Source organism: Muntiacus reevesi, chromosome 2 (genome assembly GCF_963930625.1).
Source record: "Muntiacus reevesi chromosome 2, mMunRee1.1, whole genome shotgun sequence".
Lineage (NCBI taxonomy): Eukaryota > Metazoa > Chordata > Mammalia > Artiodactyla > Cervidae > Muntiacus > Muntiacus reevesi.
In genome coordinates this window covers 235,160,192-235,187,569 of record NC_089250.1, presented here as the reverse complement: position 1 = coordinate 235,187,569, position 27,378 = coordinate 235,160,192, and the positions used below count along the sequence as shown (strand labels likewise).

Sequence of the window (27,378 nt, the reverse complement as noted above, 5' to 3'; positions counted from 1 at the left end):
CTTGATAAAATATAATGTGAGTAAGAGTGAAGCAAAATGGCACATTCATATTCTCTGTGGAAGATTATCTGCAATACCTGTCAAAATTACAAATGTATAAAACCTTTGAACTTGTAGGAATTCCACAATACCACTTTTAGAAATGTATACTAAAATTCCTACTTGCAAAGGTTGCAAATTGAGGGAGGATATTTACTAGAGCACTGTTTATAAAAGCAAAAGATCAGAATAACTTCAACATCCATCAATAACCTTCTGGTTTAATAAAATATGAAATGTTCAGGCAATAAAATACTATATAGCCACTAAAAATAATATGGGTATGCAATGATAGAAAACTATCTGCTATATTTTTAAGAGAAAGAAAGGAATAGGCTATAATTTGCATAAAAAAACAACACATACACATATATGTGTGTATATGTACAAATATTAATAATATTTCTGTAAGAAAACTCAAGACGGATTTTTCTGGAAAGAGAATTACATGGCTGGAGTAAACAGTAGGAGAGACATGTCAAGGAAGTAGAAGGCACACCCTATGATTCACCTGCATTAACTGTCCCACACCTACATAAAAACATGTAAAAGTTCACCTAAGAAATATTTATTGAGCAGTTACAATATAAGACGCACTGACCTGGGCACGTGAGGTATATCAGTAAATGAAACAGAGATCTATGCCCAGTGGAGCTTTACTTTCAGTGGAGTTGTGACTGTTCATCACTGATTACTAGAAATGGAACATTTTAAACTCCACTAGACTTTAATCCACTAGACTCTGGTCTTCAAATGCAGGGTCCATTTTTCTGTTTCAACCACATTTAGAACTTCACATTGGAAGGACTGATGCCGAAGCTGAATACTCTGGCCAACTGATGTGAAGAGCCAACTCACTGGAGAAGATCCTGATGCTGGGAAAGATTGAAGACAAAAGGAGAAGAGGATGACAGAGGATGAGATGGCTAGATAGCATCACCGACCCAATGGCCATGACTTTGAGCTAACTCCAGTAGATACTGAAGGACATGGAAGCCTGTGTGCTGCAGTCCATGGGATTGCAAAGAATCAGATATGACTTAGCAACTAAACAACTACTGGCATATAAACAACATCCAATGAACATTTGTTCTAAATTGCCTACTTAAACACAATATGCTCTCTCTGTTCACACCATTCATGGTCCTTATTGTGCAAGATGCCAGGAAAAGAAAATGTTGATTATGGCAGACGGTGGGGGGAATAACAAATGCAAATTAAGTCAAATAATGTAATAAAGCATGACACTGTTGAATTAGCACAGTTCTCAACATTCAAGAAATCTAAAGGACAGGTTCAATGTGGGTTAGAACAAGCAGAACAAAATTCTTAGAGATGATCAAACTTGAAAGACAAGTATGGTTTAGACTCACAGAGGGCAGAATACAAAAGATGTAAATTTTATGCAATCAAAATGGACAATAAAACACGTTTTACTTAGCCAGCATCACATACAGCATGTCACAGACACAATCCAAAAGTTACCTGCATCCCAGATGGCACGTATTCACATATAGAGTCCTTAAATTCTGAACATCTTACACTCTATCTAGTAACTGTAAACCAGTATCACAGACAGAAAGAGAAAGGAAAAGAGAACTTCCCCTTTATAACTATTCATTCCCATTATTTCACACAGGTATGGTGAAAAAAAAAGACACACCAGAAATACAAGTTCAGGTGTCTCCAAAGAAGGAATGCTACTAACGTTTTTAAGGACACATCCAACTGTGGATATTCTTCAATTCCCTAAGTCTGAACCTAAAATGTGATACTGCCATAGGAACAGGATTTTACCTTCTGTCCTATCTGTTGTTATTTCTGATATATATTTTCTCAAGTACTCTGTAGTTAAGAGCAATTTCTGGCTAGATTCTTTAAAATCACAGAGTTAAAAAGTCCAATGCCATTTTCTGGGTTAATCCAAAAAAACATTTTAAAAAGAGAATCCTCTGGAACAGGGTTGACAAATACCTTACATATCAGAAGAAAGTGAAAGTCATTCAGTCGTGTCTAACTCTGCAACTCCATGAATTGCATAGTCCATGGAATTCTCCAGGCTAGAATACTGGAGTGGGTAGTTGTTCCCTTCACTAGGGGATCTTCCCAACCCAGGGATCAAACCCACATCTCCCACATGGCAGGCAGATTCTTTCCCGCCTGAGCCACCAGGGAAGCCCAAGAATACTGGAGTGGGTAGCCTATCCCTTCTCCAGCGTATCTTCCCACCCAGGAATTGAACGGGGGTCTCCTGAATTGCAGGCAGATTCTTTACTAGCTGAGATACAAAGGACACAGTGAATTTACTGGCTGTAGCTTTTTTGAGGTCTGGTGGTGAATCACTGTAGGCTCAGCAGGATAGAGCAGTATGATCGATTATTGATGTCTGTCACAGCACTAGAATGGGTAGTTGGCAGCACCTGAATTAGATATGTGCTGCCGATGTCTAATAACATTCACCAACAACTTCTTGTTGGTGGTGTTGTTCAGTTGCCAAGTCTTGTCTAACTCTTTGCAACCTTATGGGCTGCAGCACACCAGGCTTCCCTATCCTTTGCTATCTCCTGAAGCTTGCTCAAATACATGTCCATTGAGTCAGCGATGCTATCTAACCATCTCGTCTTCTGCCACCCTCTTCTCCATTTGCCTTCAGTCTTTCCCAACATCAGGGTCTTTTCCACTCTTCTCATCAGGTGGTCAATGTGTGACAGGAAGTTTTTCATTATACATTATACATAATTATATCTGAAAATATCAGCACTTCTAATTTAGATCCTACAGACCAGAAAAGAGTTCTCAAAGGTATATAGCCTGACCTGCACAACATTTTCTGATTGAATCTAAATTAGCTGCCTACTGATAAAAGTGCTGTGCATAAAAATACCAATCCAGCTACTCTTTAAAAAAATAATAACTTGCCTAGGTTCACACTGCTAGTAAGTAGAATTCAAATTAGGTCTGTCTGACTCTGAAGCTTATTCTTTTTTTTTTTTTTTTTTAACACAGATTTATTCATTTATGTGACTGTGCCCAGTCTTAGTTGCAGGGATCGAACCTGGGCCCCATGCATTGGGAGCTCAGAGTCTTAGCCACTGGACCACCAGGAAGTTGCTCCAGCTACTCTCTAATTACAAACTCAGGTCTCACTGAGCCAGTCACAAGTGGCCATCAGTAAGAAGTAGCCGCATCTTTCAGACAAGGCACTAGTGGCCGTTCTGTCAGCCACGTGACTCCATTAGATACCTGCCTGGCCCCCGAGAGGCATGCAAGTCCATGAACCCCACTCTAGCCCATAGGCAAATCAGTCCTATCACCTGCATCTGTGAAGTTTAACAAGAATAGTCAGGCCCACTCACTGACATACTATCCACAGCTGATTTCACACATAACAACATGGTTGAGTAGCTAAGATATAGACCAGAGGCCTCTGAAGTTTAAAATCTTTATTATCTGGTCCTTTATACAGAAAAATGTTTGCCAACCCCTGCTCTATAGTCTTGATATCTGTGATTTGATAGAGATGTGCACGGCACATATTAGTGATGAAGCTGAGGTTGAATACAATAATCATGATGTAAGACTTCCCTAGCAGCCCAACAGTTAGGATTCATGCTTCCACTACAGACGGTGTGGGTTCAATCCCTGGTCAGGGAGCTAAGATCCCACATGCCACATAGTGTGGCCAAAATGTAAAAAAAAAAAAAAGAAAATTGTAGAAAAAAAATTAAATTAAAAAAATGATGTACTGTGACTAATACCTACTAATCCACATGACCAATACCGACATACCACATAATAAAGCAATAATACTCAATTATTTGATAAGCAGATTGATTTAACAGAAGAATATTGATAAGAAAAATCAGTATTTATAACTTTTTACACTACAAGTCTTCAGGCTACTTCATTCTAGAGGGTCCCAATGATAATGGCTGTAGCTTGTAGCCCAAGAAAAAGAATTGCTGTTTAGTTGCTAAGTCATGTCTAACTCTTTTGCAATCCCATGGACTATAGCCTGCCAGGATCCTCTGTCCATGGGATTTCCCAGACAAGAATACTGGAGTGGGTTGCCATTTCCTTCTCTGAGGGATCTTCAAGATCCAGGGATTAAAACTACATCTCCTGCTTAGCAGGTGGATATTTTTACCACTGAGCCATGTGGGAAGCCCAAGAAAAAGAATAGAGACATTTTAAGAAGGTTTTTTGTATATCCATCTCTGGTCAAATCAACAACTTAACTTGAAAAAGAAATGATTTTTAAACTACAAAGACAACCATTTTAAGAAGGTTTTTGATGCCACCGAGTATGAATGTTTACAGGCTAACAGGCTGGTTGACTACTTTCCCCTCTAACTTTCATCCTCACACTCTTCTCAATATGGCACCAATAAAGTCCTGAACGACAAAGAGAGACAGTAATTGCAATCAGTGTTGCCTGATGTCTCCCATAAATCCAGCACCTTTGAAATGTGCTCATTAAAATAATGTTTTGTTGAAGGTTTGTTTCCTCCATGGGCTGGGAAGGGAGGAGGGAAGATGTATGTCTGATAAATTTTTTATTGCATAAATACAGTGTTGCTCACTTTCTCAATAAAATCAACTTGTAATTATTTATAGCAACTGCAACTGATTACTGTTTCCCTGTTATTTTGGAAACAAGCAGAGGCAATTGGCTCCTACTTGCCTTTGAACTTCAGCAACACTGAAAGGGTTTTATGTGTCTCAGGGTGTTCAGTGTGTTCCCAGCTCCCACTAACCAAACGACTCAAGAAGTGAAAGATGTGACAAAACGCCAAAGAATGTGAAGTTTAACTGTCAAGTTTAAAATGTCCAAAACTCTGACCCCCAGGTTAACCAATTAATTTTCAACTGCAATCAAGTGTTACTTGTCCATGTGTACCTGGAAGACTTTTCTGTCACGTCTTAAAAGTAAAGGCTTTAAGAAATAAAGGGGGGAAAAAAAGCTAACTAGTTTTTGAGAAAAAATTAATTCCATTTAGTAAAAGATAAATGCCATCAAACATTTCGTGTGCATTCTCAGAGCTATATGCAAACCACTGTTATACAGACAACAAATACAGAAGCCTGAGCATGAAAAAAGAGATGACGGTTCTAATCAAGTAAAATATATCACTTGAAATTTTCTACCACATTTAAAGCATAAAGTGAAAAGTGAAAGTGAAGTCACTCAGTCCTGTCCGACTCTTTGCGACCCCATGGAGCCCACCAGCCTCCTCCGTCCATGGGATTCTCCAGGCAAGAACACTGGAGTGGGTTGCCATTTCCTTCTCCAGGGGATCTTCCTGACCCAGGGATCGAACCCAGGTCTCCCGAACTGCAGGCAGACGCTTTAACCTCTGAGCCACCAGGGAAGCCCATTTAAAGCATAATACCATCAATATCCTTTGTCAATAATTTTGCTGATGTACAAATATATATATATATTTCTCATCACCACATATTAAAAAAATAGATCTATTTCCTATTTCTTATTGCCTTAGCTGGGGCTTCTCCTGTCTGCCGACATAGGAGACGTGGGTACATTTCCTGCGTTGAGAGGATTCCCTGGAGAAGGAAACGGCAAACTACTCCAGTATTCTTGCTTGGAGAATCCCATGGACAGAGGAGCCTGGCAGGTCACAGCCCACAGGGTCACAAAGAGTCAGACATAACTGAGCATGTACGCACACATGCGCATGTTGCCTTAGCCAAGTGCTAAAATTTCTAAGACTCTGGCCCAGGCAACAATTTCCTCTGCTTCCTTAACTCCATACCTAGAGGGGCTTACACAGCAGATCCCGTCCTGTCCATGTCACAAATCTTGAGGCAGGAGAAACCCAGAAGTTGCAGAGGCTCAGCTGGTAGACGAAGTCTAAGGATATTTTCCGTCCAGCACTGATCTATGACATCCCAGTGCCTGGGACAAGGAATCATTTTTCAAAATGGAGAAACACAAAAGAGGAAAGGGGAAAGGTATGAGGCTGGGAAGACACATTCTAGAAGGGATACGGCAGATGGGGGGTTAGAAACATAATTGATTCCGAGTTGTTAAGAGTGTTACGGACTTCCCAGGTGGCTTAATGGTAAAGAATTTGCCTGCCAAGCAGGAGACTCAGGTTTGATCCCTGGGTCAGGAAGATCCCCTGGAGATGGGAATGGCTACCACTCCAGTACTCTTGCCTGGAGAATTCCAAGGACAGAGGAGCCTGGGGGTCTACAGTCCATGGGGTTGCAAAGAATCAGACATGACTTAGTAACTAAACAACAAAAACAGCAAAGGATTGTTACTTGAATGACATGGATTAGCAAGTGAAAAGGCTGGAGAGGTGGGGAAAGGCCCAAAGAGACATGGCAGGTTTTGTGAACCACGTAAGCAATCTAGACTTATGCTGAGGGCAGTGGCAGACACTGATGGTGACTTTTCCATAGGTCAGAGCTGTTTCCTAGAATGATCCCTCTGGAAGGGAGATGCTTCTAAGTGTTGACTTTGGATAATATTTCTGGACAGGTTTCTAAAATAATGGCAAATGGCATAAGCCAGAGAACACTTGAGAAATATTCCTGAAGAAATTAAAAGATGTCTACTCCTTGGAAGAAAAGTTATGACAAACCTAGACAGTATATTAAAAAGCAGAGACATCACTTTGCCAACAAAGATCCATATAGTCAAAGCTATGGTTTCTCCAGTAGTCATGTATGGATGCGAGAGTTGGACCATAAAGAAGACTGACTGCTGAAGAATTGATGTTTTTGAACTGTGGTATTGGAGAAGACTCTTGAGAACCCCTTGTACTGTAAGACCAAACAAGTCAATCCTAAAGGAAAACAACCCTGAATATTCATTGGAAGGACTGATGCTGAAGCTCCTTTTGGTATTCTTTGGCCACTTGATATGAATACCCAACTCATTGGAAAAGACCCTGATGCTGCAAATGATTGAGGGCAGGAGGAGAAGGGGATGACGAAGGATGAGATGGTTGGATGGCATCACTGATTCAATGGGCATGAGTTTGAGCAAACTCTGGGAGGTAATGAAGGACAGGGAAGTCTGGCATGCTGCAGTCCCTGGGGTCGCAAAGAGTCAGACACGACTTAGCAACTAAACAACAATAACAACCTGAAGGTCTCTGTTCCTTGTAAAGAAGGGTTGGCCAAGAAGGAGATTTCCTGGAAGAACTCTACCATTTAAAAATGCATTCCATGATTGGCTGTGAAGAACAATCAGTCAAGCCGGCTGCTAACCCAGAGCACACTCCTTAGCCAGTGAGCAAGGAATGGTCTGAAGAAATAGAGAATTCAGAAGTTTGAAAGAAAAAAAAACCCTCATCAGTCTCAGCTCAAAATCCATGACAAGAAGCTATTCTAACATGTCTCGAAAGCAGCAATTCAGGGACATATGTAGTCCCCTGACACAGATAAATTAGGAAATTAATTATAAGTTTTCTAGGATTTCACGAGAAATATTGAAAACTCTTTACCGAAAAAATCTGAAGCCTTTCAGCAGGATGTCTGGCTCTGTCAGCTTTCAGATTAAGCATTTGGAAAAAAAATTTTTTTTAAGATATAAATATTCACATCATAGGATAACCTCATTATATCATGTTTCATGGACATGGTGGAATAAAGTGAAAGTGAGAAGAGGAGAGAAAAATTGCTCTGGGGGTTCTTGGCTAAAGCTCTAAGACCATGACATTATTTAAAATAAAATATGAAATGAGAGGCTTCCCTGGTGGCTCAGTGGTAAAGAACCCATATGCCAATGCCGGAGACGCAGGTTTGATCCCTGGGTCAGGAAGATCCCCTGGAGGAAGAAGAAGCAACCCATTTCAGTATTCTTGCCTGGAAAATTCCAGGGACAGAGAAGCCTGGAAGGCTACAGTCCATGGGGTCACAAAGAGTGGGACACAACTGAATGACTGCATGCACATGCGTGCGCACACGCACACACACATACAAAATGAGGAGAGCAGTCAAGATACTTCTCAAATAAACTTCCTTTAACCACAGCTTCAAACAACAAAGGTTGCAATTCTGTGGGCAACCTCAGCAAAGTACAGAGTCATGGAGCCTTAGAGAAAACCTGGATGTTGTAGACAATATTGTTGCTGTTGTTTAGTCACTAAGTCGTGTCGCTCTTTTGTGACCCCATGAACTGTAGCTTGCCAGGCCCTTTCGTCCATGGGATTTCCCAGGCAATAATACTGGAGTGGGTTGCCATATCCTTCTCCAGGGGATTTTTCCTACACAGGGATCAAACCCACGTCTCCTGCATTGACAGGTGGGTTCTTTACTACTGAACCACCAGGGAAGACTGTAAACAGCATAGAAGACCAGAATCAAACTGGATTAATCAAAAAAGAATAATTATTTGTTCACCTATCTTCAGGCAAAGCTTTTTATTTAGGTAATTTGTTTTGCTTTGTTTTATTTTTAACCATTTTTGGCTGTGCTGGGTCTTCATTGCGGCACACAGGCTTCTCTAGCTGTGGTGCACAGGCTAAGCTGTCCTGCAGCGTGTGAAATCTTAGTTCCCTGACAGGGATAGAAGCCACATCCCCTGCATTGGAAGGTGGATTCTTAACCACTGGATCACCAGAGAAGTCCCTAGGGCAAAGCTTTATCCAGGGTTCAAAATACATGTCCAAGGCACAGCTTCTCTCCTTCTCAAAGCTCCTCAGCAATAAAGAAAGTAGCCACAAAAGCTTGAGGCAGGCACCTGGGGGCCACAAGAAGTTTACCTCCCTCAAGAGAATAAAGCTACAGCTCAAAAAGAGCCAAAATATGAAGGGGAAGGAGTCTGAAGCTGGCCACACTATTACTGTTGAAACAAGGGGCACCTGAAGCCAGTGAGACAGGTCTTAATATTAAATAAAACAATTTCATATTGTCTTAAATTAACATGTTTAGGCCAAGCATCTGCTATGTGCAATCTAAACAATCTTAGTATTAAACAGAGATGGCCACAATGTAGTTAAATAGCATCAACTACTCAAGGACAAGAGATACCTACTAATTTGGGGCAAAAAAAAATACTGATTTGCATTATATGCACATACAAAGAAGGATCAAGACACAAACCATTCCTTCAAAGAGCTTACAATTCTCATTCAAATATGTATAAAACTAATATATGGCCTTAGACGTTAAGATAGTAGTTACCATCTGGAAGATAAAGGTAAGAAAACTTCTGAGAGTGGATTACATTCTCAGATTTAAAAAGATTAAAAACAAATAGATTAAAAGACAACAGAATAAGTAAGAAAATCAGAGGAAACAGTCAGTTTGAGTACCAAACCATATGGATTCTAGAGAGAAAAGAAAGCTGGAGAGGAAGAAATAATTAACAAAGTGATTCAAGAAAATACCCCACATTGAAGGACATGAGTTTCCTTCCAGATTGAAAGGACCCACCAAATGCCAGTATGATCAATGAAAAAAAATCACTGTGAACTTATAAAATATTAGGGGAAAACCCAATAAAAAAATCTTTATTGCATAAGGGATAAAGAAAAATAATCAGAGCTCTCAACATGAACGCTGGAAGATAAAAAGACACTGGTACATACGACGTCCTCAAAATTCTGAAGGAAAATTCTTTTCCATCAAGGTTTCCATATGTGAAGTATCTACACATGTCAATGAAGAATAAAGATAAATGGAGACATTCAAGTTCTCAAAAATGTGCTCTCTAAATACCCTTCCTTAAAAAATCACTAGAGGATATGCTTCACTAAAATAAACAAACTAATCAGGAGAGAGATGGACATGGGACACAGCAATCTGAAACTCCAACAAAGTAGAGTGGATTATGTTGATGAGAAATCACCAGATGGGACATCTGGGCTGGTCTGTGCCAATGAACCACCTCAAACTTCACATCCTACTTCTTAAACTGCAGAATTCAAATATGTGCAGTTATTGTATGTAAATGACACTCCAATAAAGTTATGGAGAGAAAGGGGAAAGTCCAGGCATTCTTATTGGCCTAGCCTTCTCTTTTTAAAAAATATTTTTTATTTATTTATTTGGTTGTATCAGATTTTAATTGCTTTTTAGGTGGCGTCAATGGTAGAGAACTCACCTGCCAATGCAGGAGACGTAAGAGATGACCCAGGGTTCCATCCTTGGGTCGGGAAGATCCCCTGGAGGAGGGCATGGCAACCCACTCCAGTATTCTTTCCTGGAGAATCCCATGGACAGAGGAGCCTGGAGGGCTGCAGTCCATGGGTTTGCAAAGAGTTGGACACAACTGAAGCAAATTAGCACTGTCTTAATTGCAGTACTTGGGATCTCCTATCTTTGTTGCAGTATGTAGGATCTTCAGTTGTGACATGTGGGATTTAGTTCCCTGACTGGGGGTCAAACCCACTGCCCCTGCATTCAGAGCATGGAGTCTTAGCCACTGGACCACTAGAGACATCCCTAGCCTTCTCTGGACAATTGGGAGATGTTGCTGCTGGGCTTCTTCTCTGACAGCACTGCCAGTCTTTCCTGGTGAAAAGATATGGGACTCAATAGAGCCATGTCTCATCACCTCTGCCTCTTCTAACCTGATCCACCATCTCTAGTCTGGACTACCCAATGGCCTCTTGCAGCTCCCCTGCTTCCAGTCCTGCCTCCCTTCTACTCCAGCTGCAATGGCTCCCCATCACACTCCAAGGACAAGCCCAGGATTGTTATTAATACAATAACCTCTCCTTATCTGCTGTTTCGCTTTCTGTGGTTTCAGTTACCCACAGTCAACAGCAATCTTGAAAATATTAAATGGAAAGTTATAGGGATCAACAATTCATAAGCTTTTAAGTTGCATGCTGTTCTAAGCAGCACGATGATATCCTGCTCTGTCCTGCCTGGAAAGTAACTCACCCCTTTGTAAAGGGTAGCCTGGTTAGAAGCCCTCTGGTTATCAGGTCAATTGTCATGGTACTGCAGTGCCTGCATTCCAGTAAGCTTGCATTACTGGATCCAGTGCTTGCATTCCCTTACTATACTTAGCAATGATCCCAAAGCATAAGAACAGTGATGCTGGCAATCCCAATAGGCCACAGAGAAGTTGTAAAGTGCTTCCTTTAAGTGAAAAGGTGAACGTTCTAAACTTGGTATGGAAAGAAAAAGAGTTGTATGCCAATGTTCCTAACATCTATGGTAAGAACAAATCTATCTGTGAAGTCGTAAAGAAGGAAAAAGAAATTTAAGCTAGTTTTGTTGTTGCACCTCAAACTGCAAAAGTTACAGCGACAATGAGTGATAAGTGGTTAGTTAAGCCAGGCAAGGTACTAAATCTGTACAATATGATACTTTAAGAGAAAAACCAGAACTTTTACAATGGTATAATTGTTATATTTTATTATTAGTTATAGTTGCTAATCTCTTACTGTGCCTAATTTATAAATTCAGCTTCATCATAGGTATGGATGCATAGGAGAAAACACAATCTACATAGGGTTCAGTATGATCCATGGTTTCAGGAATACACAGAGGGTCTTGGAAGGCTTCCCCTGTGGACAAGGGGGGTCTACTGGCAACCTACTCCAGTATTCTTGCCTGGAAAATCCCATGGATGGAAGAACCTAGTAGGGTACAGTCCATGGGGTTGCAAAGAGTCAGACCTGACTGAGCAACTTCATTTTCACTTTTCACTGTACAATACTACGCTTCCCAAATGATGTTAGTGGTAAAGAACCTGTCTGCCAATTCAGGAGATATAAGAAACCTGGGTTTGATCCCAAGGTTGGGAAGATCCCCTGGAGGAGGGCATGGCCACTCACTCCAGTATTCTTGCCTAGAGAATCCCATGGAGAGAGGAGCCTGGAGGGCTAGTCCATGGACTCACAAAGAGTCGGACACAATGGAGCAACTCAGCAGATACTGTAGCAATGTTAGAAGGTCCTATCTTCTGCCACCTCCCACCCCTAGTCTTCTAGTCTGTCTTCACCTCTATCACTTCACCTCTTCTCTGCCTCTCTTCCATCCATACTTATTGCTTCTGAAACATCCCAAAGTCATGTCCCATCTCTGAGTCTTCAAAATTCACTCACATGCTCCTCCCAATCTTTGCTCCAAGGTTACCCAACTGAAGGAAGGCTAACTTTCCTATTTAAAACTGTAAGCCTATGCCTTACATTTGCAATATATTTAAGCTTATTTGTTTCTTTCCTGTCTCTCCTTGCTAAAACATAGCTCCATGAGGGCGAGAATTTTTGTTCCCTGTCACATTCTCAGTTTCTAGAAGAGTGCTTGGCAAACAGTAGATTCGTACTGTTAATTGAATAAATAATTGCATGGGGGTTAAAAAAATGTGACTTATAAGATCAAACAAGTTTTACTGAGCAGTGGAAGTGACTTCAGAAACAACAAACACGGGTATGGCATGACATACTGAAATAAACAAGATCAAATGAGCTTTGAGACCTTAGACAGGGATGCTGAGAGGCTAAGGGGGAAAAAAATTTTTTTTTTTAAATTATGAGTGCTCTAAAACTTCTAGCTGCAATTATAACCTAGCTTTTCCTGATCTCAAAGACAGCTAAGAAGTATAAAGCTACTCACTTTGAAACAAAGAATTAAGAATTATGGGAACAAATGTCCATGCTTCAATGGATTCAGCTTTCCTAGGGTCAGAGACATGGGATCGAACGCAAGTTTCTCGCATCTCTTGCATCTCCTGCATTGACAGGCAAATTCTTTACCACTGAGCCACCAGGGAAGCCCAGCTATACTGTAGGGGGAGGAAATACCCGCTCACAAAGCATTTAGCCTTAGCTGTTTGGACTCTGAAGCCAGATTGTCTGAGTTCAAACCCTAGCTCTGCTGATTCATAACTGTATAACCATGGAAAAGTTCACCATCCTCCTGTACCTCAGTTTCCTCATGTGTAAAATGAGGCTAACAGTAGTACTTCATTCACAGAGTTGCAAAAATAACATCAGTTAATAAATGTAAAATGCTCTACCAGCTCCTGGAACATAGTAGGTGCTCAATAAATGAGGGCTCCCAGTATTGCTACTATTATTAGATCGAGTTCTGGGAACTTTGGGGATTAAGAACACAAAAGAATTATCCTGCCCCTACAGATTTGCATTATGCAGTTCCCTCGTCCAGGTGATAAGCGCAAGGATGAAGCTTTACGTACTTACATTTATTTGTATACTTTATCAATCTTAACTACTCCCAACCACAGAAACTAGTCATTTAAAATTTTCATTCCTCTCCACAAGATATTCTAGGTTTCAAAAACTATTTGATCACCCACGCTCTGGGAGTACAATAGGACTATTAAACAGAAAGGCTGAGAGTCTGCAGGAGCACAAAGACACCTTTGTAGCTGTTTGAGCTATCACATACCACGGCCTTGGTTTCAGAGAGTTGCCTCCTTAAGAAAGAAACTAACAAACTCCATTGTTCGTTAACATCAGAGTTCTTGGATGTGATAGTTCTTAAATCCCTGGTAAGGCCTTATTAAAGATCAGAGGTTCGCGGTTCTTTCCATTAGGACAGCATCAAATCTCCTGCGAGCAATTTTCCTGGGTCAGCATCATTATTTGAGATGCCAGTGAAACTAGTAAAATTTCTAACTGCTAAACTAGTTCCTTGTTCCTGGCCAAAGACCAAAGGTAAAGGTGGAAAACATTTTAGCTATCCAGAGGAAATTTTAGAGACTGGGATATGGTAAGATAGTTAGAGAGCAAAGACAGTTTCTTTTTGAAAATCCCTTTTCCAAAACAGTTGTCTTAGTAAATAAGAGTCAAATAACACCAAAATCCAATTAAAAAACAAGCTTCCGAGAAACAATGGCACTTAAAAGTTCCAGTTGATTCCAGGATGGTATATCTAGAACTCTGGTTTTCCAAGCATTTTTCAATGAACGAGAAGAAAGAGAAACTGGCAAAAGAGCTAATTGCTGTTCTTCAGTCACCCAGTTGTGTCCAACTCTCTGCAACCCCATGGACATGTCAGGCATCCCTCTCCATCATCAAAAGAGCTAACACTACATCTTATGCTCCTTTGCCAAATGATCAGGCAAAGAAGTCAGCTAAGGTCACCCTGTCCTTGATTTGTCCACCTACCTTTTTTATAATCCTGTTCTGAAAAACACTGGGGAACTTCAAGACATAGAACCTGAACAATCAGAGAAGGAAAATTTGTACAGACCACAGAAAAGGTAGCCTGTGGTCTTTGCTCCAAGTACACCAGGTTTCAGAAACTGTAAGAACAGGCTGGCCACAGAAACCCTCTCAGGTCTAAAACTGCAGAACTGACGGAGGGGTGGGGGGCGGGTCCGGGGCGGGCTGGAGATACTCCTGAAAATAGAAGTCTGTCAGCTTATAAAACCCACGTCGGCTCTTTCTGACGAGTAAGGACAGTAGTCAAAACGGGAGGAAGCCAAGAACAAGTCCACAGTTGACAAATCACTCCCTTCAAGACAGTGATGTCAACTGTAATAAAACATTTTGGCAAGAATGGAAATGTACACCTGTGGGAACCTGGAAGGATTTGACAGATTTTTGTTTTCCTGGCCCTTTATCAGCAAGTTAATTATAACAACTGTACGATATACTCTGAGCTTTAGAAAAAGGCAGTTGGGTGTGTGAAACCAAGATGAGGCTCTCTAGGGCTTGGGAAAGACAAAGACAGGCAGCGTTTGCAAGGGAAAATATTCTGCGCATAGGATAACAATGAGCCAGCTAGCACAAAGGGGTGAGAAAGAAGCATATTCTCTAGCTATATGGGCGCGGCAAACCTTAGAAGGACACACAACATCTACGTACACACACACACACAAACACACGCACGCACGGACGATCACACCCCCAGAGCCTGTGTGACTCTGGTCATGGGACGTTCGGGGCCGCTTCTTCACGGAGCAGACTGTACCTTCACAGCTATAACTGTACACTGCCACCGCTGACCTGTCCACCAGGTTCTCATCATGATGCCAGCTCACGGCCATTTTCCCCATGCCGAAGTACGGCTCCTCTTTCAGGTATGGCATTTTCTGGGGATCCATGAAATTCAACAAAGTCACGTTGTACGCTGCTCGGTTCTTCATGTCGATCTCATCGTGCCCGTCAAAGGAGGACCCCATGCCAACCCTGGGGAAATCGGGGCCTATGCACACTGGCACGGCATCGATGTTGGCCTTCTCCTTGGCAGCCAGCTCTTCCAAAGCCTGGACGGTCTCTACCTGCAGGTAGCTGTTGAGCTTGAGGAAGGTTTGACAGGCGGCAGCTATCTCGGCCTCGTTGTACTTGGCATCAGAGCCTTTCACGGGCCAGGGTACCGTGAAGAGCCTGGTGTTCAGGTACTTGTAGGTGCAGCCGGGGTTACCGATGAGGATGCGAGAGACTGGAGTGAGCAAGTCCTTGCCCTGGATCCTCACCAGATCCCGAAATAAACAGCCGCGCTCGTGAAGCGTGAGAAAGGCTTGTTGAACCTCTTTATGGAGCAACTCAGGAACGCTGGCAGCTTCTCGGAGAACGAGTTTAGGATATTTCAGCTGCCACTAGAACAAAAGCAAAGCAAAAACATGTGTTTATGGATTTTTTTATAAATAAATAATTTATAAATAAAAATAAATAAATAATTTTATTATTTCAAAAGTGTGTTTCTTTGTAAGCCTTAGGAGAATAAAAAAGACTGTCAGGGGTATTTCTAAACACATATCTCTCTAGCCTAAAATAGAAAACTAAATAAAACAAAGTCATCAACTCTCCACCCAAGAGTTTCAGGTCCAAGCTCCATTACAGACAGTTATAAACAAAATTTTATGAGTTTGAGCAAACTCCAGGAGATAGTGAAGGACAGGGAAGCCTGGCGTGCTGCAGTCCATGGGGTTGTAAAGAGTCAGACATGACCAAGTGACTAAACAACAACATAAATACAATGATAATAATGATTTGGTCTTTGGTCTTCCAAGCTCCCTCTGTGACCATTTCTCCCCACCCTCAACCTGTCTTCCAGCCTTTGGTCCTCCAAAAAAACACAATCTGATTAATTGCTGCTTAACACCTACTTTTTTTAAGGACTTACCTAGTGTTGTGTACTACTCAAAGTGATTTATACATACCAACTCATTTACTTCTTACAACTTTATGTGGAGGTACTATTATTAATATTATCTCCAGGTCATAGATGAGAATACTGAGGTAGAGAGACATTCCAAAAACTTGGGGACTTCCCTGGTGGTCCAGTGGTTAAGACTCCACACTTCCAATGCAGGGGTCGTGGGTTCAATTCCTGCTCAGGGAACTAAGATCCCACATGCCACATGGCACAGCAAAATTAAAAAGTAATAAATAAAATAAATAAAAACTTGCCCAAAGTCACAAGGGCTGATAATAGGAGAGCTGGAATTTAAAACCCGCAGGTTCCAGAATCAAGCTCCAGAAGCATGAGCTCTTAACCACAAGATTGCACGGCCTCTCAATAAATGAAAAACTGGCTTCTGCTCCAGTGCTTTTACTGAAAGAGAAATAACTTTTCTTTGTGAGTCAGACACTGAGTCCCATGAACACAAGAGCCATGACAGTTTTGTTTCCAACTCTAATACGAGTGCCCAGGACATACTCAGTAACTACTGGATGAAGGAATGGATGAGACATCCCATTGCAATTTAGAAAGATGTAATAATTCTACTGGTAACACCAGAGGAGAGCACTATAAGATAACGTCCTCCCATAACATGGAAACACAGGGATTTACTGGTGCAGTTTAGGACTTCATTCACTTTTCAGCCAATCAGCTCCCTGATTCTACACAGTGAAATTGAGTTTTTTTAAAACCAAAGCCCAGGATCTCACATTACCCCCAGAAAGTGTCATCTGACTGGCACCTATTCAGTACTGTACTGCCTACCATTTTCGAAAGTTTTCTTCTACATCTTCATTCAGTAATCATTTATATGATAGACAGGGCAAGACCATTTATTTTTCCATACATTTTTTTCATTCAGTGTATCTCTATAGGGCATCTACCACACACCACACAGAAATAAGGTTCCTGGCCTCACAGAGCTTTTTATTATACCAAATCACACAAATGAAGAAGTATTCCAAGTTGTCTTAAGTACCTGGACAGAAACAAGTCAGTGGAAAATCTGTCATTGGAGAAGAAAAGACACTCTTGGAGCTGGCCTACAGATTGAGCCAGGAAAAGAAGGTACCAGCCATGTGATGAGCTAGACAAAGACCTTCCATGAAGAGGGACCAAAACCTACAAAGGTGCTGAGGATGGAGACCAGCCCATTCTAGAGACAAAAATAAGACCTGTTTTACCGAAGCAAAAGAGCCAAAGGCAGAGTGACTGGCACTAAAGATGAAGAGGAAGGCACAGCTGGGTCACCCAGAGCCTGGGGGGCAAAGTAAGGAATCTAGATATCACTCTTAAGTGCACTGGAGGACGTCAAAGGGCAAAGAACAATTTGATTTACATTGTGTTTGGTTTTATTTTTAATTTGATTTACATTGTATTTATGTTTTGTGTGTGTGTTTTTTTTAATTTGGGGTAAAGTTGCTTTACAATGTCATGTTAGTTTCTGCTATATAACGAAGTGAACCAGCTATACACATACATATATCCTCTCCCTCTTGGATCTCCCTCCCACCAGGCCCTCATCCCATCAATCTAGGTCGCCAGAGAGCAGCAGGCAGAGCTCCTGTGTTATACGGTTGGTTTACATTTCATAAAAATTTTTTTAATTAAAATATTGGGCATGGATTGGAAAGAGGCAAATGTCAAAGTGGAAAACTCTGTTGGTATTACAACCACCTGGGAGTAAAATGATAATGGGTCTGAATTAGACACAGAGATAAATGAACAGATAAAATATGTATTTTGTAGGCAGATCAAATGGAAACAGTATGAACTAGCTGTGAGGAACGAAGAAAGGAAAGAAGCAGCAGATGACTTTTCCAGACTTCTGGACTTAATAACTGAACAAACAATCTTCTGGGGTTTTTGTTTGTTTGTTTTTTCAAATATTTATATGGCTGAACAAGGTCGAGATCTTTAGTTGTGGCATGCGAACTCTTAGTTGTGGCATGTGGGATCTAGTTCCCTGACCAGGGGCTGAATCTGGGCTCCCCGCATTGGAAGTGAGGAGTCTTAGCCACTGGACCACCAGGCAAATACCAATTTACTATTTCTTTCTAAATAAGAATGACTGGAGTAAAGCAAAACAGGTAGAAGGACAGGAAGGAATGAGGACACTATAGCCATGAAGATGGCAACAAAATCTTCAGGTGGAAACAAGGAGGCAACTGCAGACATACATCAAGACCGCAGAGGAGAGAGTGTGGCCAGGGGACTCACGGTGAGCCGTCAGCACACCACACAGCTGATTTTTAAAGACCTGGGAATGACCGAGGTCTCCTAGGGGAATGCAAAAACACAGAAGGAAGCCCGAAGCCACTTCCCGAGGCACAGACGAAGGCTCAGCAAAGGAGAACTTTGAGGTGGAAAATCAGGAGAGTAAGAACGCAGAAGCCAAGAAGAGAGGAGTATTTTAAGAAAGATGGACACGTCAACTATGTCAGCTTCCCCTAAGAGACCAAGTGAGATGGGGAAAAAATTATCCACTAGACTGAGCAGCATGAAAATCACTGATGACAGCGACCAGGGTCATTTCAACCTGTGAGGGGGACAAGTGAGGTGGACAAGAGCCTGATGGGAGTCAGCTGGGGATGAAAGAAGAGGTGGTAGAGATGGCATTTGTCTATTGGCGTGGTTTTGCTATGATAGGGAAGAGAAAAACGGACTTGATGCAGGGGAATGCTAGACCAAGGGACGACTTTTGACAATGGAAGAGAAAAGGGTAGATGAGGGTTTGTCAGCATACTCATGGGGATGAGAGGGGAAGAAGAGGATGGTACGGCAGAGAGGGTGACTAACTATAGGAACAAAGTCGCTGAGTGTCTTGAGCAGGGGGATATCTAATGAAGGATGGAAACTCAGAGAAGGTTTATTTGAGTAAGATACCTGGAGGATGAGAAGGATCTGCCAGGTATGGAGTTGGGGGAAAGAGACTGCCTTGAAGGGGAAGTACTGAAGTCCTGGGCTCTTGAGGCCAAAGAAAAAGAAGCACGTGTGATTCAAGGCAAGAGGAACATGAGTTAACAGTGAAAAAAAAATTTTTAATACTTTCCCATGTCATTATTATTGTTATATTTTTAGTGTTGAATTTAATGTTAAGGTATTTATATGTGATCCTCATTTGGTCATGTGAATTTCCCAGGTCTTTAGAGTTATAATTCCCCTGGGTTACATATAACTTCATTAGTCTCTAGGCCCAGTCTGCATTGAACAATAGCAGCGAGAGTGTATGTATGAGTGTGTATTATTTCCAGGCTTCTTCCTCCCTCAGTCCCAGTGGGAGTGTGTTTCAAAACCAAGTTCTTGGGAACAATCTTCCTTTCCTTTAATGTTTTATACTAAGGATTATTTAAAGAACACTGGAATTGTTAAGAAAGTCGGAGAAACTTCCTTTTAATCACTGCTGCTAGCTAAATGTGCTTCCAGTATACTGAGGCCTCCGGGACCTGCTCAGAGAGTAGCCAGTTTAGCAGTAAAATTAGGGTTACTGCTCATGGCTCCAGAATGTTCTGTCTCTTGTTTACTGGGTTATGCTGCACTCCTCATGGAGTGCAGCACTCCTATATGCACTCCTCATATAAAGTTTATACTTGCTGTATAAACAGAAAGTATATCTCTGTGTCTGTTGTTGTACTGGGATAAACGAGGTATAGAAACCAGAACTCCTAAATGGATCCTGGCAGTCTCAATGGCGGTGCACAGCGATGCCACCTAACCTGCTGTCTGTCACTCTGTAATCACACGTCTAACACAGGCACTCTGAGAAGCAGGGCAGTCCTCCTGCGCTTTCCTAGCCATTTCCCCACATTTAGACTTGAGTAATTCGTCTCCCTTCTTTGTGCTTCCTCAAACTTACTGCATCCCTTCTACTATGTCTTGCTTTCCTGATCAGGCAGAATAGATAACACTGTAGCGACAGAAAACGCTCAAATCTTAGTGGCTTCACCCGATGATATTGATCATTTTACATATTATTTGTGGGCTGGCAGAGAATCACTGTCCAGTAAAGCAGTAACTCAGGGACCCAAGCAGCCCCCAGGTGGTTATTGTGCCAAAAGCAAAAAGAGGGTTTGGCAGGGTCTGGCACTCCAGGCTAGAAGTGACCGCCGCCTTTTATCACTGGACAGAAACAATCACGTGTTTCATCCAGGATGAGAGGACCCGGAAGTGTAATTCTGCCATCGGGGGATGGGGGAGGGATGGAGAACCGTTTGGCAATCAGCTCCAGGGATCTGCACACATTCTGAACTAGTGGTTCATTTTGGATTTTCATTGAACTGCCCCTCCTTCATCTCTGCAAACTGCCCTGAAACTCACTCATCTGCCTATTATCAAATTTAGAATCTTATCTGAATGCAAATATGCTTCTCTTTCCGGCCTATTCCAGAACTGCTGTTGTTTTTGTTCAGTTGCTAAGTCTTATCCGACTCTTTGCAACTACAGCCCACCAGGCTCCTCTGTAAGCAAAACATTTTAGAAGGATTTTTAAAATATGGTTTATGAAAAACATTAAGTAACAAACTACTTCTGTATGAGAAATTAGTAACAAGATATTTAGACAATAGGGTCATAGTTTCATACAAAGAAAAATAGTATACGTGTAACTACAGAAAAGAAGATTTGGAAAAAAACAGAGCCAAAATTTTCTGGTAGATATCTCTGAGCAATGCACTTGGATGTAATTTTTTTCTTTAGACATCTGTATAATTTTCAAATTTTCAAAAATAAACGCAGAATACTTCTTAAATCAGAAAAGATGTTACATTTGAAAATTCTTAATTTCAAATAGCTAATTCTTAATTTCGAATAATACGACATCTCTTGTCTGTGCCAGGAGGTTCTTTTTGATGACTCTAAATTTTCAAAATATTTCAAGATATCTTCTGGTACTGTCTAAATCTTACTTGGCATGTAGCTCAATGCTCTAGGAAATTTTGATTTTACCACAAGGAATACAAATAACAATAACTAACTAATTTTGTCATTATCTCCAAAAATGCAGGAGAAAACATGTCCAAACCTAAATTTAAATACCCTCTCATTATTTATGATGTAATTAGATGAGTGCTTGACACATAAAAGTGCCATGAAGTGCTTGTTAAATTTTTCTTTAAAGACAACAGTGGGTAAAGAAATGAACATTAAATATTTTAATTCAAGAAATGAACATTAGAAAAATTTTGGAAAAGAAATGAACATTAAATAACTTCATATTAATTCACTCCATCAAACAAATAAGTCCACTTTCCATTTTGGACCGGTACAAGTAGAACATCAGATATCACACAATAATTTGGAACACCTGTTGGCAGATTTTCAAATATGTTCGAATTTTTGGTTGTTATTTAATCCCATTAAAGTTTTTCCAAGGAGTGTACAGATATGTAATTATAATATTAGCAGTTATCAGGTCACATAATACATTCCTTAAGATCTATAAAAGACTCTGACATAAATGATTATATATTAAGAGTTTAGGAAGTATTTGGAAAGGTATTTTTTTAATTGAAGTATAGTTGATTTAAAACATTGTGTTAGTTTCAGATATACAGCAAAGTGATTCAGTTTTATATATATGTGTGTGTGTGTGTGTACATATATATATATGTATTCTTTTTCAGATTATTTTCCAATATAGGTTATCAAAAGATACTGACTATAGTTCCCTGTGATATACAGTATGTCCTTGTTGTTTATCTATTTTATTATAGTAGTGTGTATCTATTAATCCCAAATGCCTAATTTATCCCTCCCCCATGGTAACCATACATTTGTTTTCTATGTATGTAACTCTATTTCTGTTTTGTAAACTGGAAAGGCATTTTAGATATAAGTTGCCAACATGCCAGGCCTTTTATCAATGGCTAAAAGATACGGAATGTAAGCTTTTCTGGAGCATAAGCTTTATTTTCTACCTATTTTAAACCATTATATAAAAATTCTCCTTCCTCCTCCTCTCATATCAAGGGATGGTTCTGAAAGAATTTCATCACATGGTGAAGTCAAGACGTGGTGTTGAATAAGGTACCAGTTCACAGGAGGCTCTCCTAAATGAAGACCAATGGAACTCAACCTTTCATACAGTGAAATAAAATTTAAAATCTTCAAGTGACCTGGGAAATGGACTTCATTTAAGTGCCAGGACACTCTGATTTCACGGGAGTATATTTCTAATCTGGCTGTTAATAAATTTTGCCAGTTAACATTTTATTTTGCACTCTATAGAAACTCACACTATATCAATCACAATATTTTCTACATGATTTTCGTTGTAAATTACTTATGACTTGGCAGCCATCCCAGGACAAATGGGCTAGACACTTATTTGGTCCAGCCCACCGGCTGCAAGATGCTGAGCTGTCTCCCAAAGGAGGCAGGCGATCTTCCCAAGGCACTGCCCAGGCCTTGCAACAGCTCCCAGGAGTCCTGTGAACACACTACAACGTACGCTACAAACCGAGACGACATGTCGGTTCACTCACTCATTCAGTAGTTCATTCTGAATTTATCTAAAATTTACTGAATATCTGTTTGTACCAAACACTGTATGAAGTGCCATAAATATAATGATAAACACGAGGTAGGTCCCATTTTACAGCATCTCATAGTTTAACGGTAGAAACAGAAATAGGAACCAAGAGTTAGAGATCTCAGCCTTTTCACAACAGAAGTATGAATATACTACTATGGGAGCAGGGAATAAATGATTAGGAATGGAGTCTGGAAAATCCTTCCATAAACAAAACTGTTCTTTGTTGTGTGCATGTGCCCAGTCGTGTCCCACTCTTGTGAACCCATGGGCTGTAGCCCGCCAAGCTCCTCTGTCCACAGAATTCTCCAGACAAGGATACTGGAGTGGGTTGCCATGCCCTCCTCCGGGGGATCTTCCTGACCCAGAGAATGAACCCACATCTCTTACATCTCCTGCACTGACAGGCAGATTCTCTATCGCTAGTGCCATAATATTTATTTAGAACATACTATTTGCAGAGCACTAGGTGCTGGGAATATAGAGAAAGCAAAAGCTCCACATGCTCTCCTGGAGCTTATATATATGTGTGTATATATATATATACACATATACATATATACACACACACACACTATATTTAGTATATATTTATACTCTATGAATATAAACTATATACAGTTCACTGTTGTTGTTTAGCTGCTAAGCTGTGTCTGATTCTTTGCAACTTCACGGACTGAGCCCGCCAGGCTCTTCTGTCCATAGAATTTTCCAGGCAAGAATACTGGAATGGGTTGCCCTTTCCTTCTCCAAGGGATCTCTCTGACCCATGGATTGAACCCACCTCTCTGGCATTTCAGGCAGATTCTTTACCACTAAGCCACCAGAGAAGCCCCATATAGTTCATTATGTATATGTACATATACAGTATTTTATTTATTCATTAATTACTTGTTTATTTAGTAATATATATTTATTTTATAGTTTAGATTGTGTATTGTTGTATTATGGTGTATTAATGCATTTCAGATTGTGCTACATGCTATGTAGAAAAACAAACCCAAGTAAGCAGGATAGGAGTGTCAGGGCTGAATTTTACACAGGATGGGCAGAAGAGGCCTCTGATGAGGTGACATCTGAGCCAAGGCAGGCAAGAAATGAGCATGCAAGCCCTGCAGATACCTGGGGGCAAAGAGAGTTCCAGGGTGAGGGAACATTAAGTGCAAAGGCCTTGGGGCAAGAGTGTGCTTGGTTTATTCTAGGAAGAGCTAGAATGCCAAAGTAGGAGGGGAGGGGCCAGGACAAGCAGGAAGGAGATGCGGGGAGAGAAGTCAGCGACAGGTTCTGCCCTGCTCTGGAAGGAACCATCAGGACTTAGGCTTTTACTCTGAAAAGATGGGAAGCCATGAAGGGCTTTGAGCAAGAAAATCTAATGAGCTGATCTATTTATTTATTTTTGATGTGCACTATTTCTAAGTCTTTATTGAGTTTGCTACAACATTGCTTCTGTTTTATCTTTTGGCTTTCTGGTCCCAAGGCATGTGGAAACCCACCTCCCTGACCAGGGCTCAAATCCGCACCCCCTAAATTGGAAGGCACACCACTGGACCACCGAGGAAGCATGAGTTGATTTATGCTTTAAGAAGAAAACTACTACTGATGCTGTTAAAAACAAACTGGACGTGGAGGCAAAAGAAAACAGGAAACCACTGCAAACACTCAAGAGAGAGAAACAGAGGCAGCTTTGGCCACGAAGCACGTGGCAGAGGTAGTGAGAAGCGTTCTGATATTTAATATACTCTGAACATAACACAAATGGGACTTCCTGGTATCAACAGAGAAGACTGTACTTAAGTAAGGTAAACTTTAAGGATGAGGAGATGCTCACCAGACAGAGAAGGGGCTGAGGGTACTCTAGACCCAAGGGACAAGAGACACAAGGGCATGAAAGGATGACAGGGGAGAGAAGAGCCAAGGGCTAGTGAGAAACTCTGTCTGACCGGAGTTGGAGGCTGGACACAATGTCAGGCAAAGCGGCAGAGACTAGACCAGCAGAGGTAATTTGGGACCACAGAATCAATGGCCTTGTAGCATATGCAGAGGAGTTTGGACTTGACTTCAGAGGCAAGAGAGACCCAACCAAATTTACAAAGCAAGGAATGACAAGTCTGCCATAGTTTGGGGCTTCCCTAGTGGCTGAGTTGGTAAAGAATCTGCCTGCAATGTAGGACCCAATGGTGCGGTCCATGGAGTCACAAAGAGTCAGACACAACTGAGCGACTTAACACACAGACAATAAGGTACACAAAATTGGTTCAAAATATACTGAAAAATTCAACTTCTTTAGGGCGTCCCTGGTGGTGCAGTGGTAAAGAATCTGCCGGCTATATTTATCGGAACACAATTCTGATGGAGCTGGGGCAAGCAAAAGAACACACCAACTAGGAAACTCTTAAAACCATGCTGGTGGAAGATGACCAATGAGGACCTGAATTCACACAGGGTCGGTGAGACTGGAGGAGAAGAAAACATCTGGGAGACTAATGCTAATTTACTGCGTTCTTTACTGAGATTTTTCTGTCTGTTTATAAAATCAATTGAACCTATTCCAGGGGCTTCCCAGGTGACACTAGTAGTCATCCACCTGACAATGCAGGAAATGAGAGTTGATACTTGGGTCGGAAAGATGCCCTGGAGTAGGAAGTGGCAACCCACTCCAGTGTTCTTGCCTGGGAAATCCAATGGACAGAGGAGCCTGGTGGGATACAGTCCATGGGGTCACAAAGAGTCAGACATGACTGAAGCGACTTAGCACGCATGCAACCTATTCCAAAACAGAACTCTCTTTTTATCATTAATATATTCTCTTAAGTCTCAAAAAGAAAAAAGAAGAAACCATTTGAGATTCTGAAAAATTAGAACTGCAAGGGCCCAGGCAGTAAACAAGGTCTGAAAGCCATGAAGAGAAGCTGAGGACTGCAAAGGCCTGATTTGAACAACAGGACCAGGGGGACATCACTAGACAAGGGAATGGAAGGCAGGATCCCTGTAAAACCTAAGTCATATCCTATCATTCTTGTGCTCCAAACCCTGTCATGTCTTCTCATGTCACTCAGGCTCATGGCCACTGTTCTCACTGTGGACAGCAAGTTCCTGCGGAATCGGGCCACCATGCTCCGATCTCATCCCCTTCTATGCCCTCCAACTCTCTCACTCCCCACCAGATGTTTCAGCCTCAGCTGCATGTCCTCAAACGCATCTTAGAGGCTTTGCTGTTAACTCTGTCCAGAAGCGACGAAGTGTTAAGTCGCTTCAATCATGTCCGACTCTTTGCGACCCTGTGGATTGTAGCCTGCCAAAAGGGCTCCTCTGTCCACGGGATTCTCCAAGCAAGAATACTGGAGTGGGTTGCCATGCCCTCCTCCAAAGGATCTTCCCATCTCCCAGGGATCGAACTGGTATCTCTTAAGTCCCCTGCATTGGCAGGCAGGTTCTTTACCACTACCGCCACCTGGGAAGCCAAAGCTAAGTACATTTGTTTAATTAACTAACAAACTCATGGACTTCCCCAGCAGCTCAGCAATAAAGAATCCGCCTGCAGTGCAAGAGATGCAGGTTCAATCCCTGGGTTGGGAAGATCCCCTGGAGAAGGGCATGGCAACCCAGTGCAGTATTCTTGCCTGGAGAACCCCATGGACAGAGGAGCCTGGTGGGCTAGTCTGTAGGGTCACAGAGAGTCAGACATGACAGCAACCGAGCAGACACACAATGAATTCATATAGATCGCAAGTAGTTCAATGTCCCTGCAAGACTTTCGGGTAGAACCACCCCACAGTCAGTTGGAACGAGAGCATCGCAGGTTATGAGGGAGAAAAGGGATGGACACAGAGGTGTGGGATCATCGGGATAAAATCAAAGCAACCCCAGAATCACCAGGAGATACAGAAGGGCAGTGCTTAGTTAAACCGTGGACCCAGACAGTCTCAATCCCAGCCTTTGACACTTCATACTTATGTCTTAAACAAAAGTTTTAAACCTCTCGGTGCCTCTGAGTTTCATCTCTAAAAAAAAAAAATTAAAAATTTTTTAATATTCATTTATTTGGTTACCAGATGTGGGATCTGGTTCCCTGACTAGGGATAGAACCCAGGTCCCCTGCACTGGAAGCATGGAGCCTTAGTCACTGGACCACCAAGGAAGGTCCTATAGTAGGGTTTTTAAAACAACCTGCCTCAGAGAAGACTTAAATGAGCAAATACATGTAAAGCACCGAGAATACACTGACACATAGAAAGTAGCACCTGCCTGCTTGCTAAGTCACTTCAGTCGTGTCTGACTCTTTTCGACCCCATGGACTGTAACCCGCCAGGCTCCTCTGTCCACGGGGATTCTCCAGGCAAGAATACTGGAATGGGTTGCCGTCCCCTCCTCCAGGGGATCTTCCAGACCCAGGGATCAAACCCCTGTCTCCTGCACTGCAGGCAGCTTCTTTATCACTGAACCACATAGAGAAGCCGACACAAAGAAAGCACAGAATGAATGAAAATAACAGGGAATGCTAAGAAGGGTGGCGCTGCCTCTGGATAAGAGGGACAGACTTCCTATCTGGAATCCAGAGGTTATTTTCAATGTAATTCACTTCCCTGTGCACTGCAGTAAACCAAAAGAGGTCCTCTGGCTCTTCTGCTTGGAGTTTGTTACCGTTGCTGTTTTCTTTCACTGGTTTTCTCCATAGTCTTAATCAGAAGAAACAAAACAAAAAAAACTTGCTTGAAGGAGTT

The 27,378-nt window shown here is 41.6% G+C and overlaps 1 protein-coding gene across 1 annotated transcript in view; it reads right to left on the bottom strand.

The window, feature by feature from the left end:
• FTO (FTO alpha-ketoglutarate dependent dioxygenase) overlaps positions 1 to 27,378 on the bottom strand; it is a 417,069-nt gene that overhangs the window by 279,067 nt on the left and 110,624 nt on the right. The window contains exon 3 of the mRNA XM_065925350.1: positions 14,914 to 15,541. Within this exon, the coding sequence (XP_065781422.1) occupies positions 14,914 to 15,541 (628 nt within the window). The remainder of the gene's footprint in view (positions 1 to 14,913; positions 15,542 to 27,378) is intronic.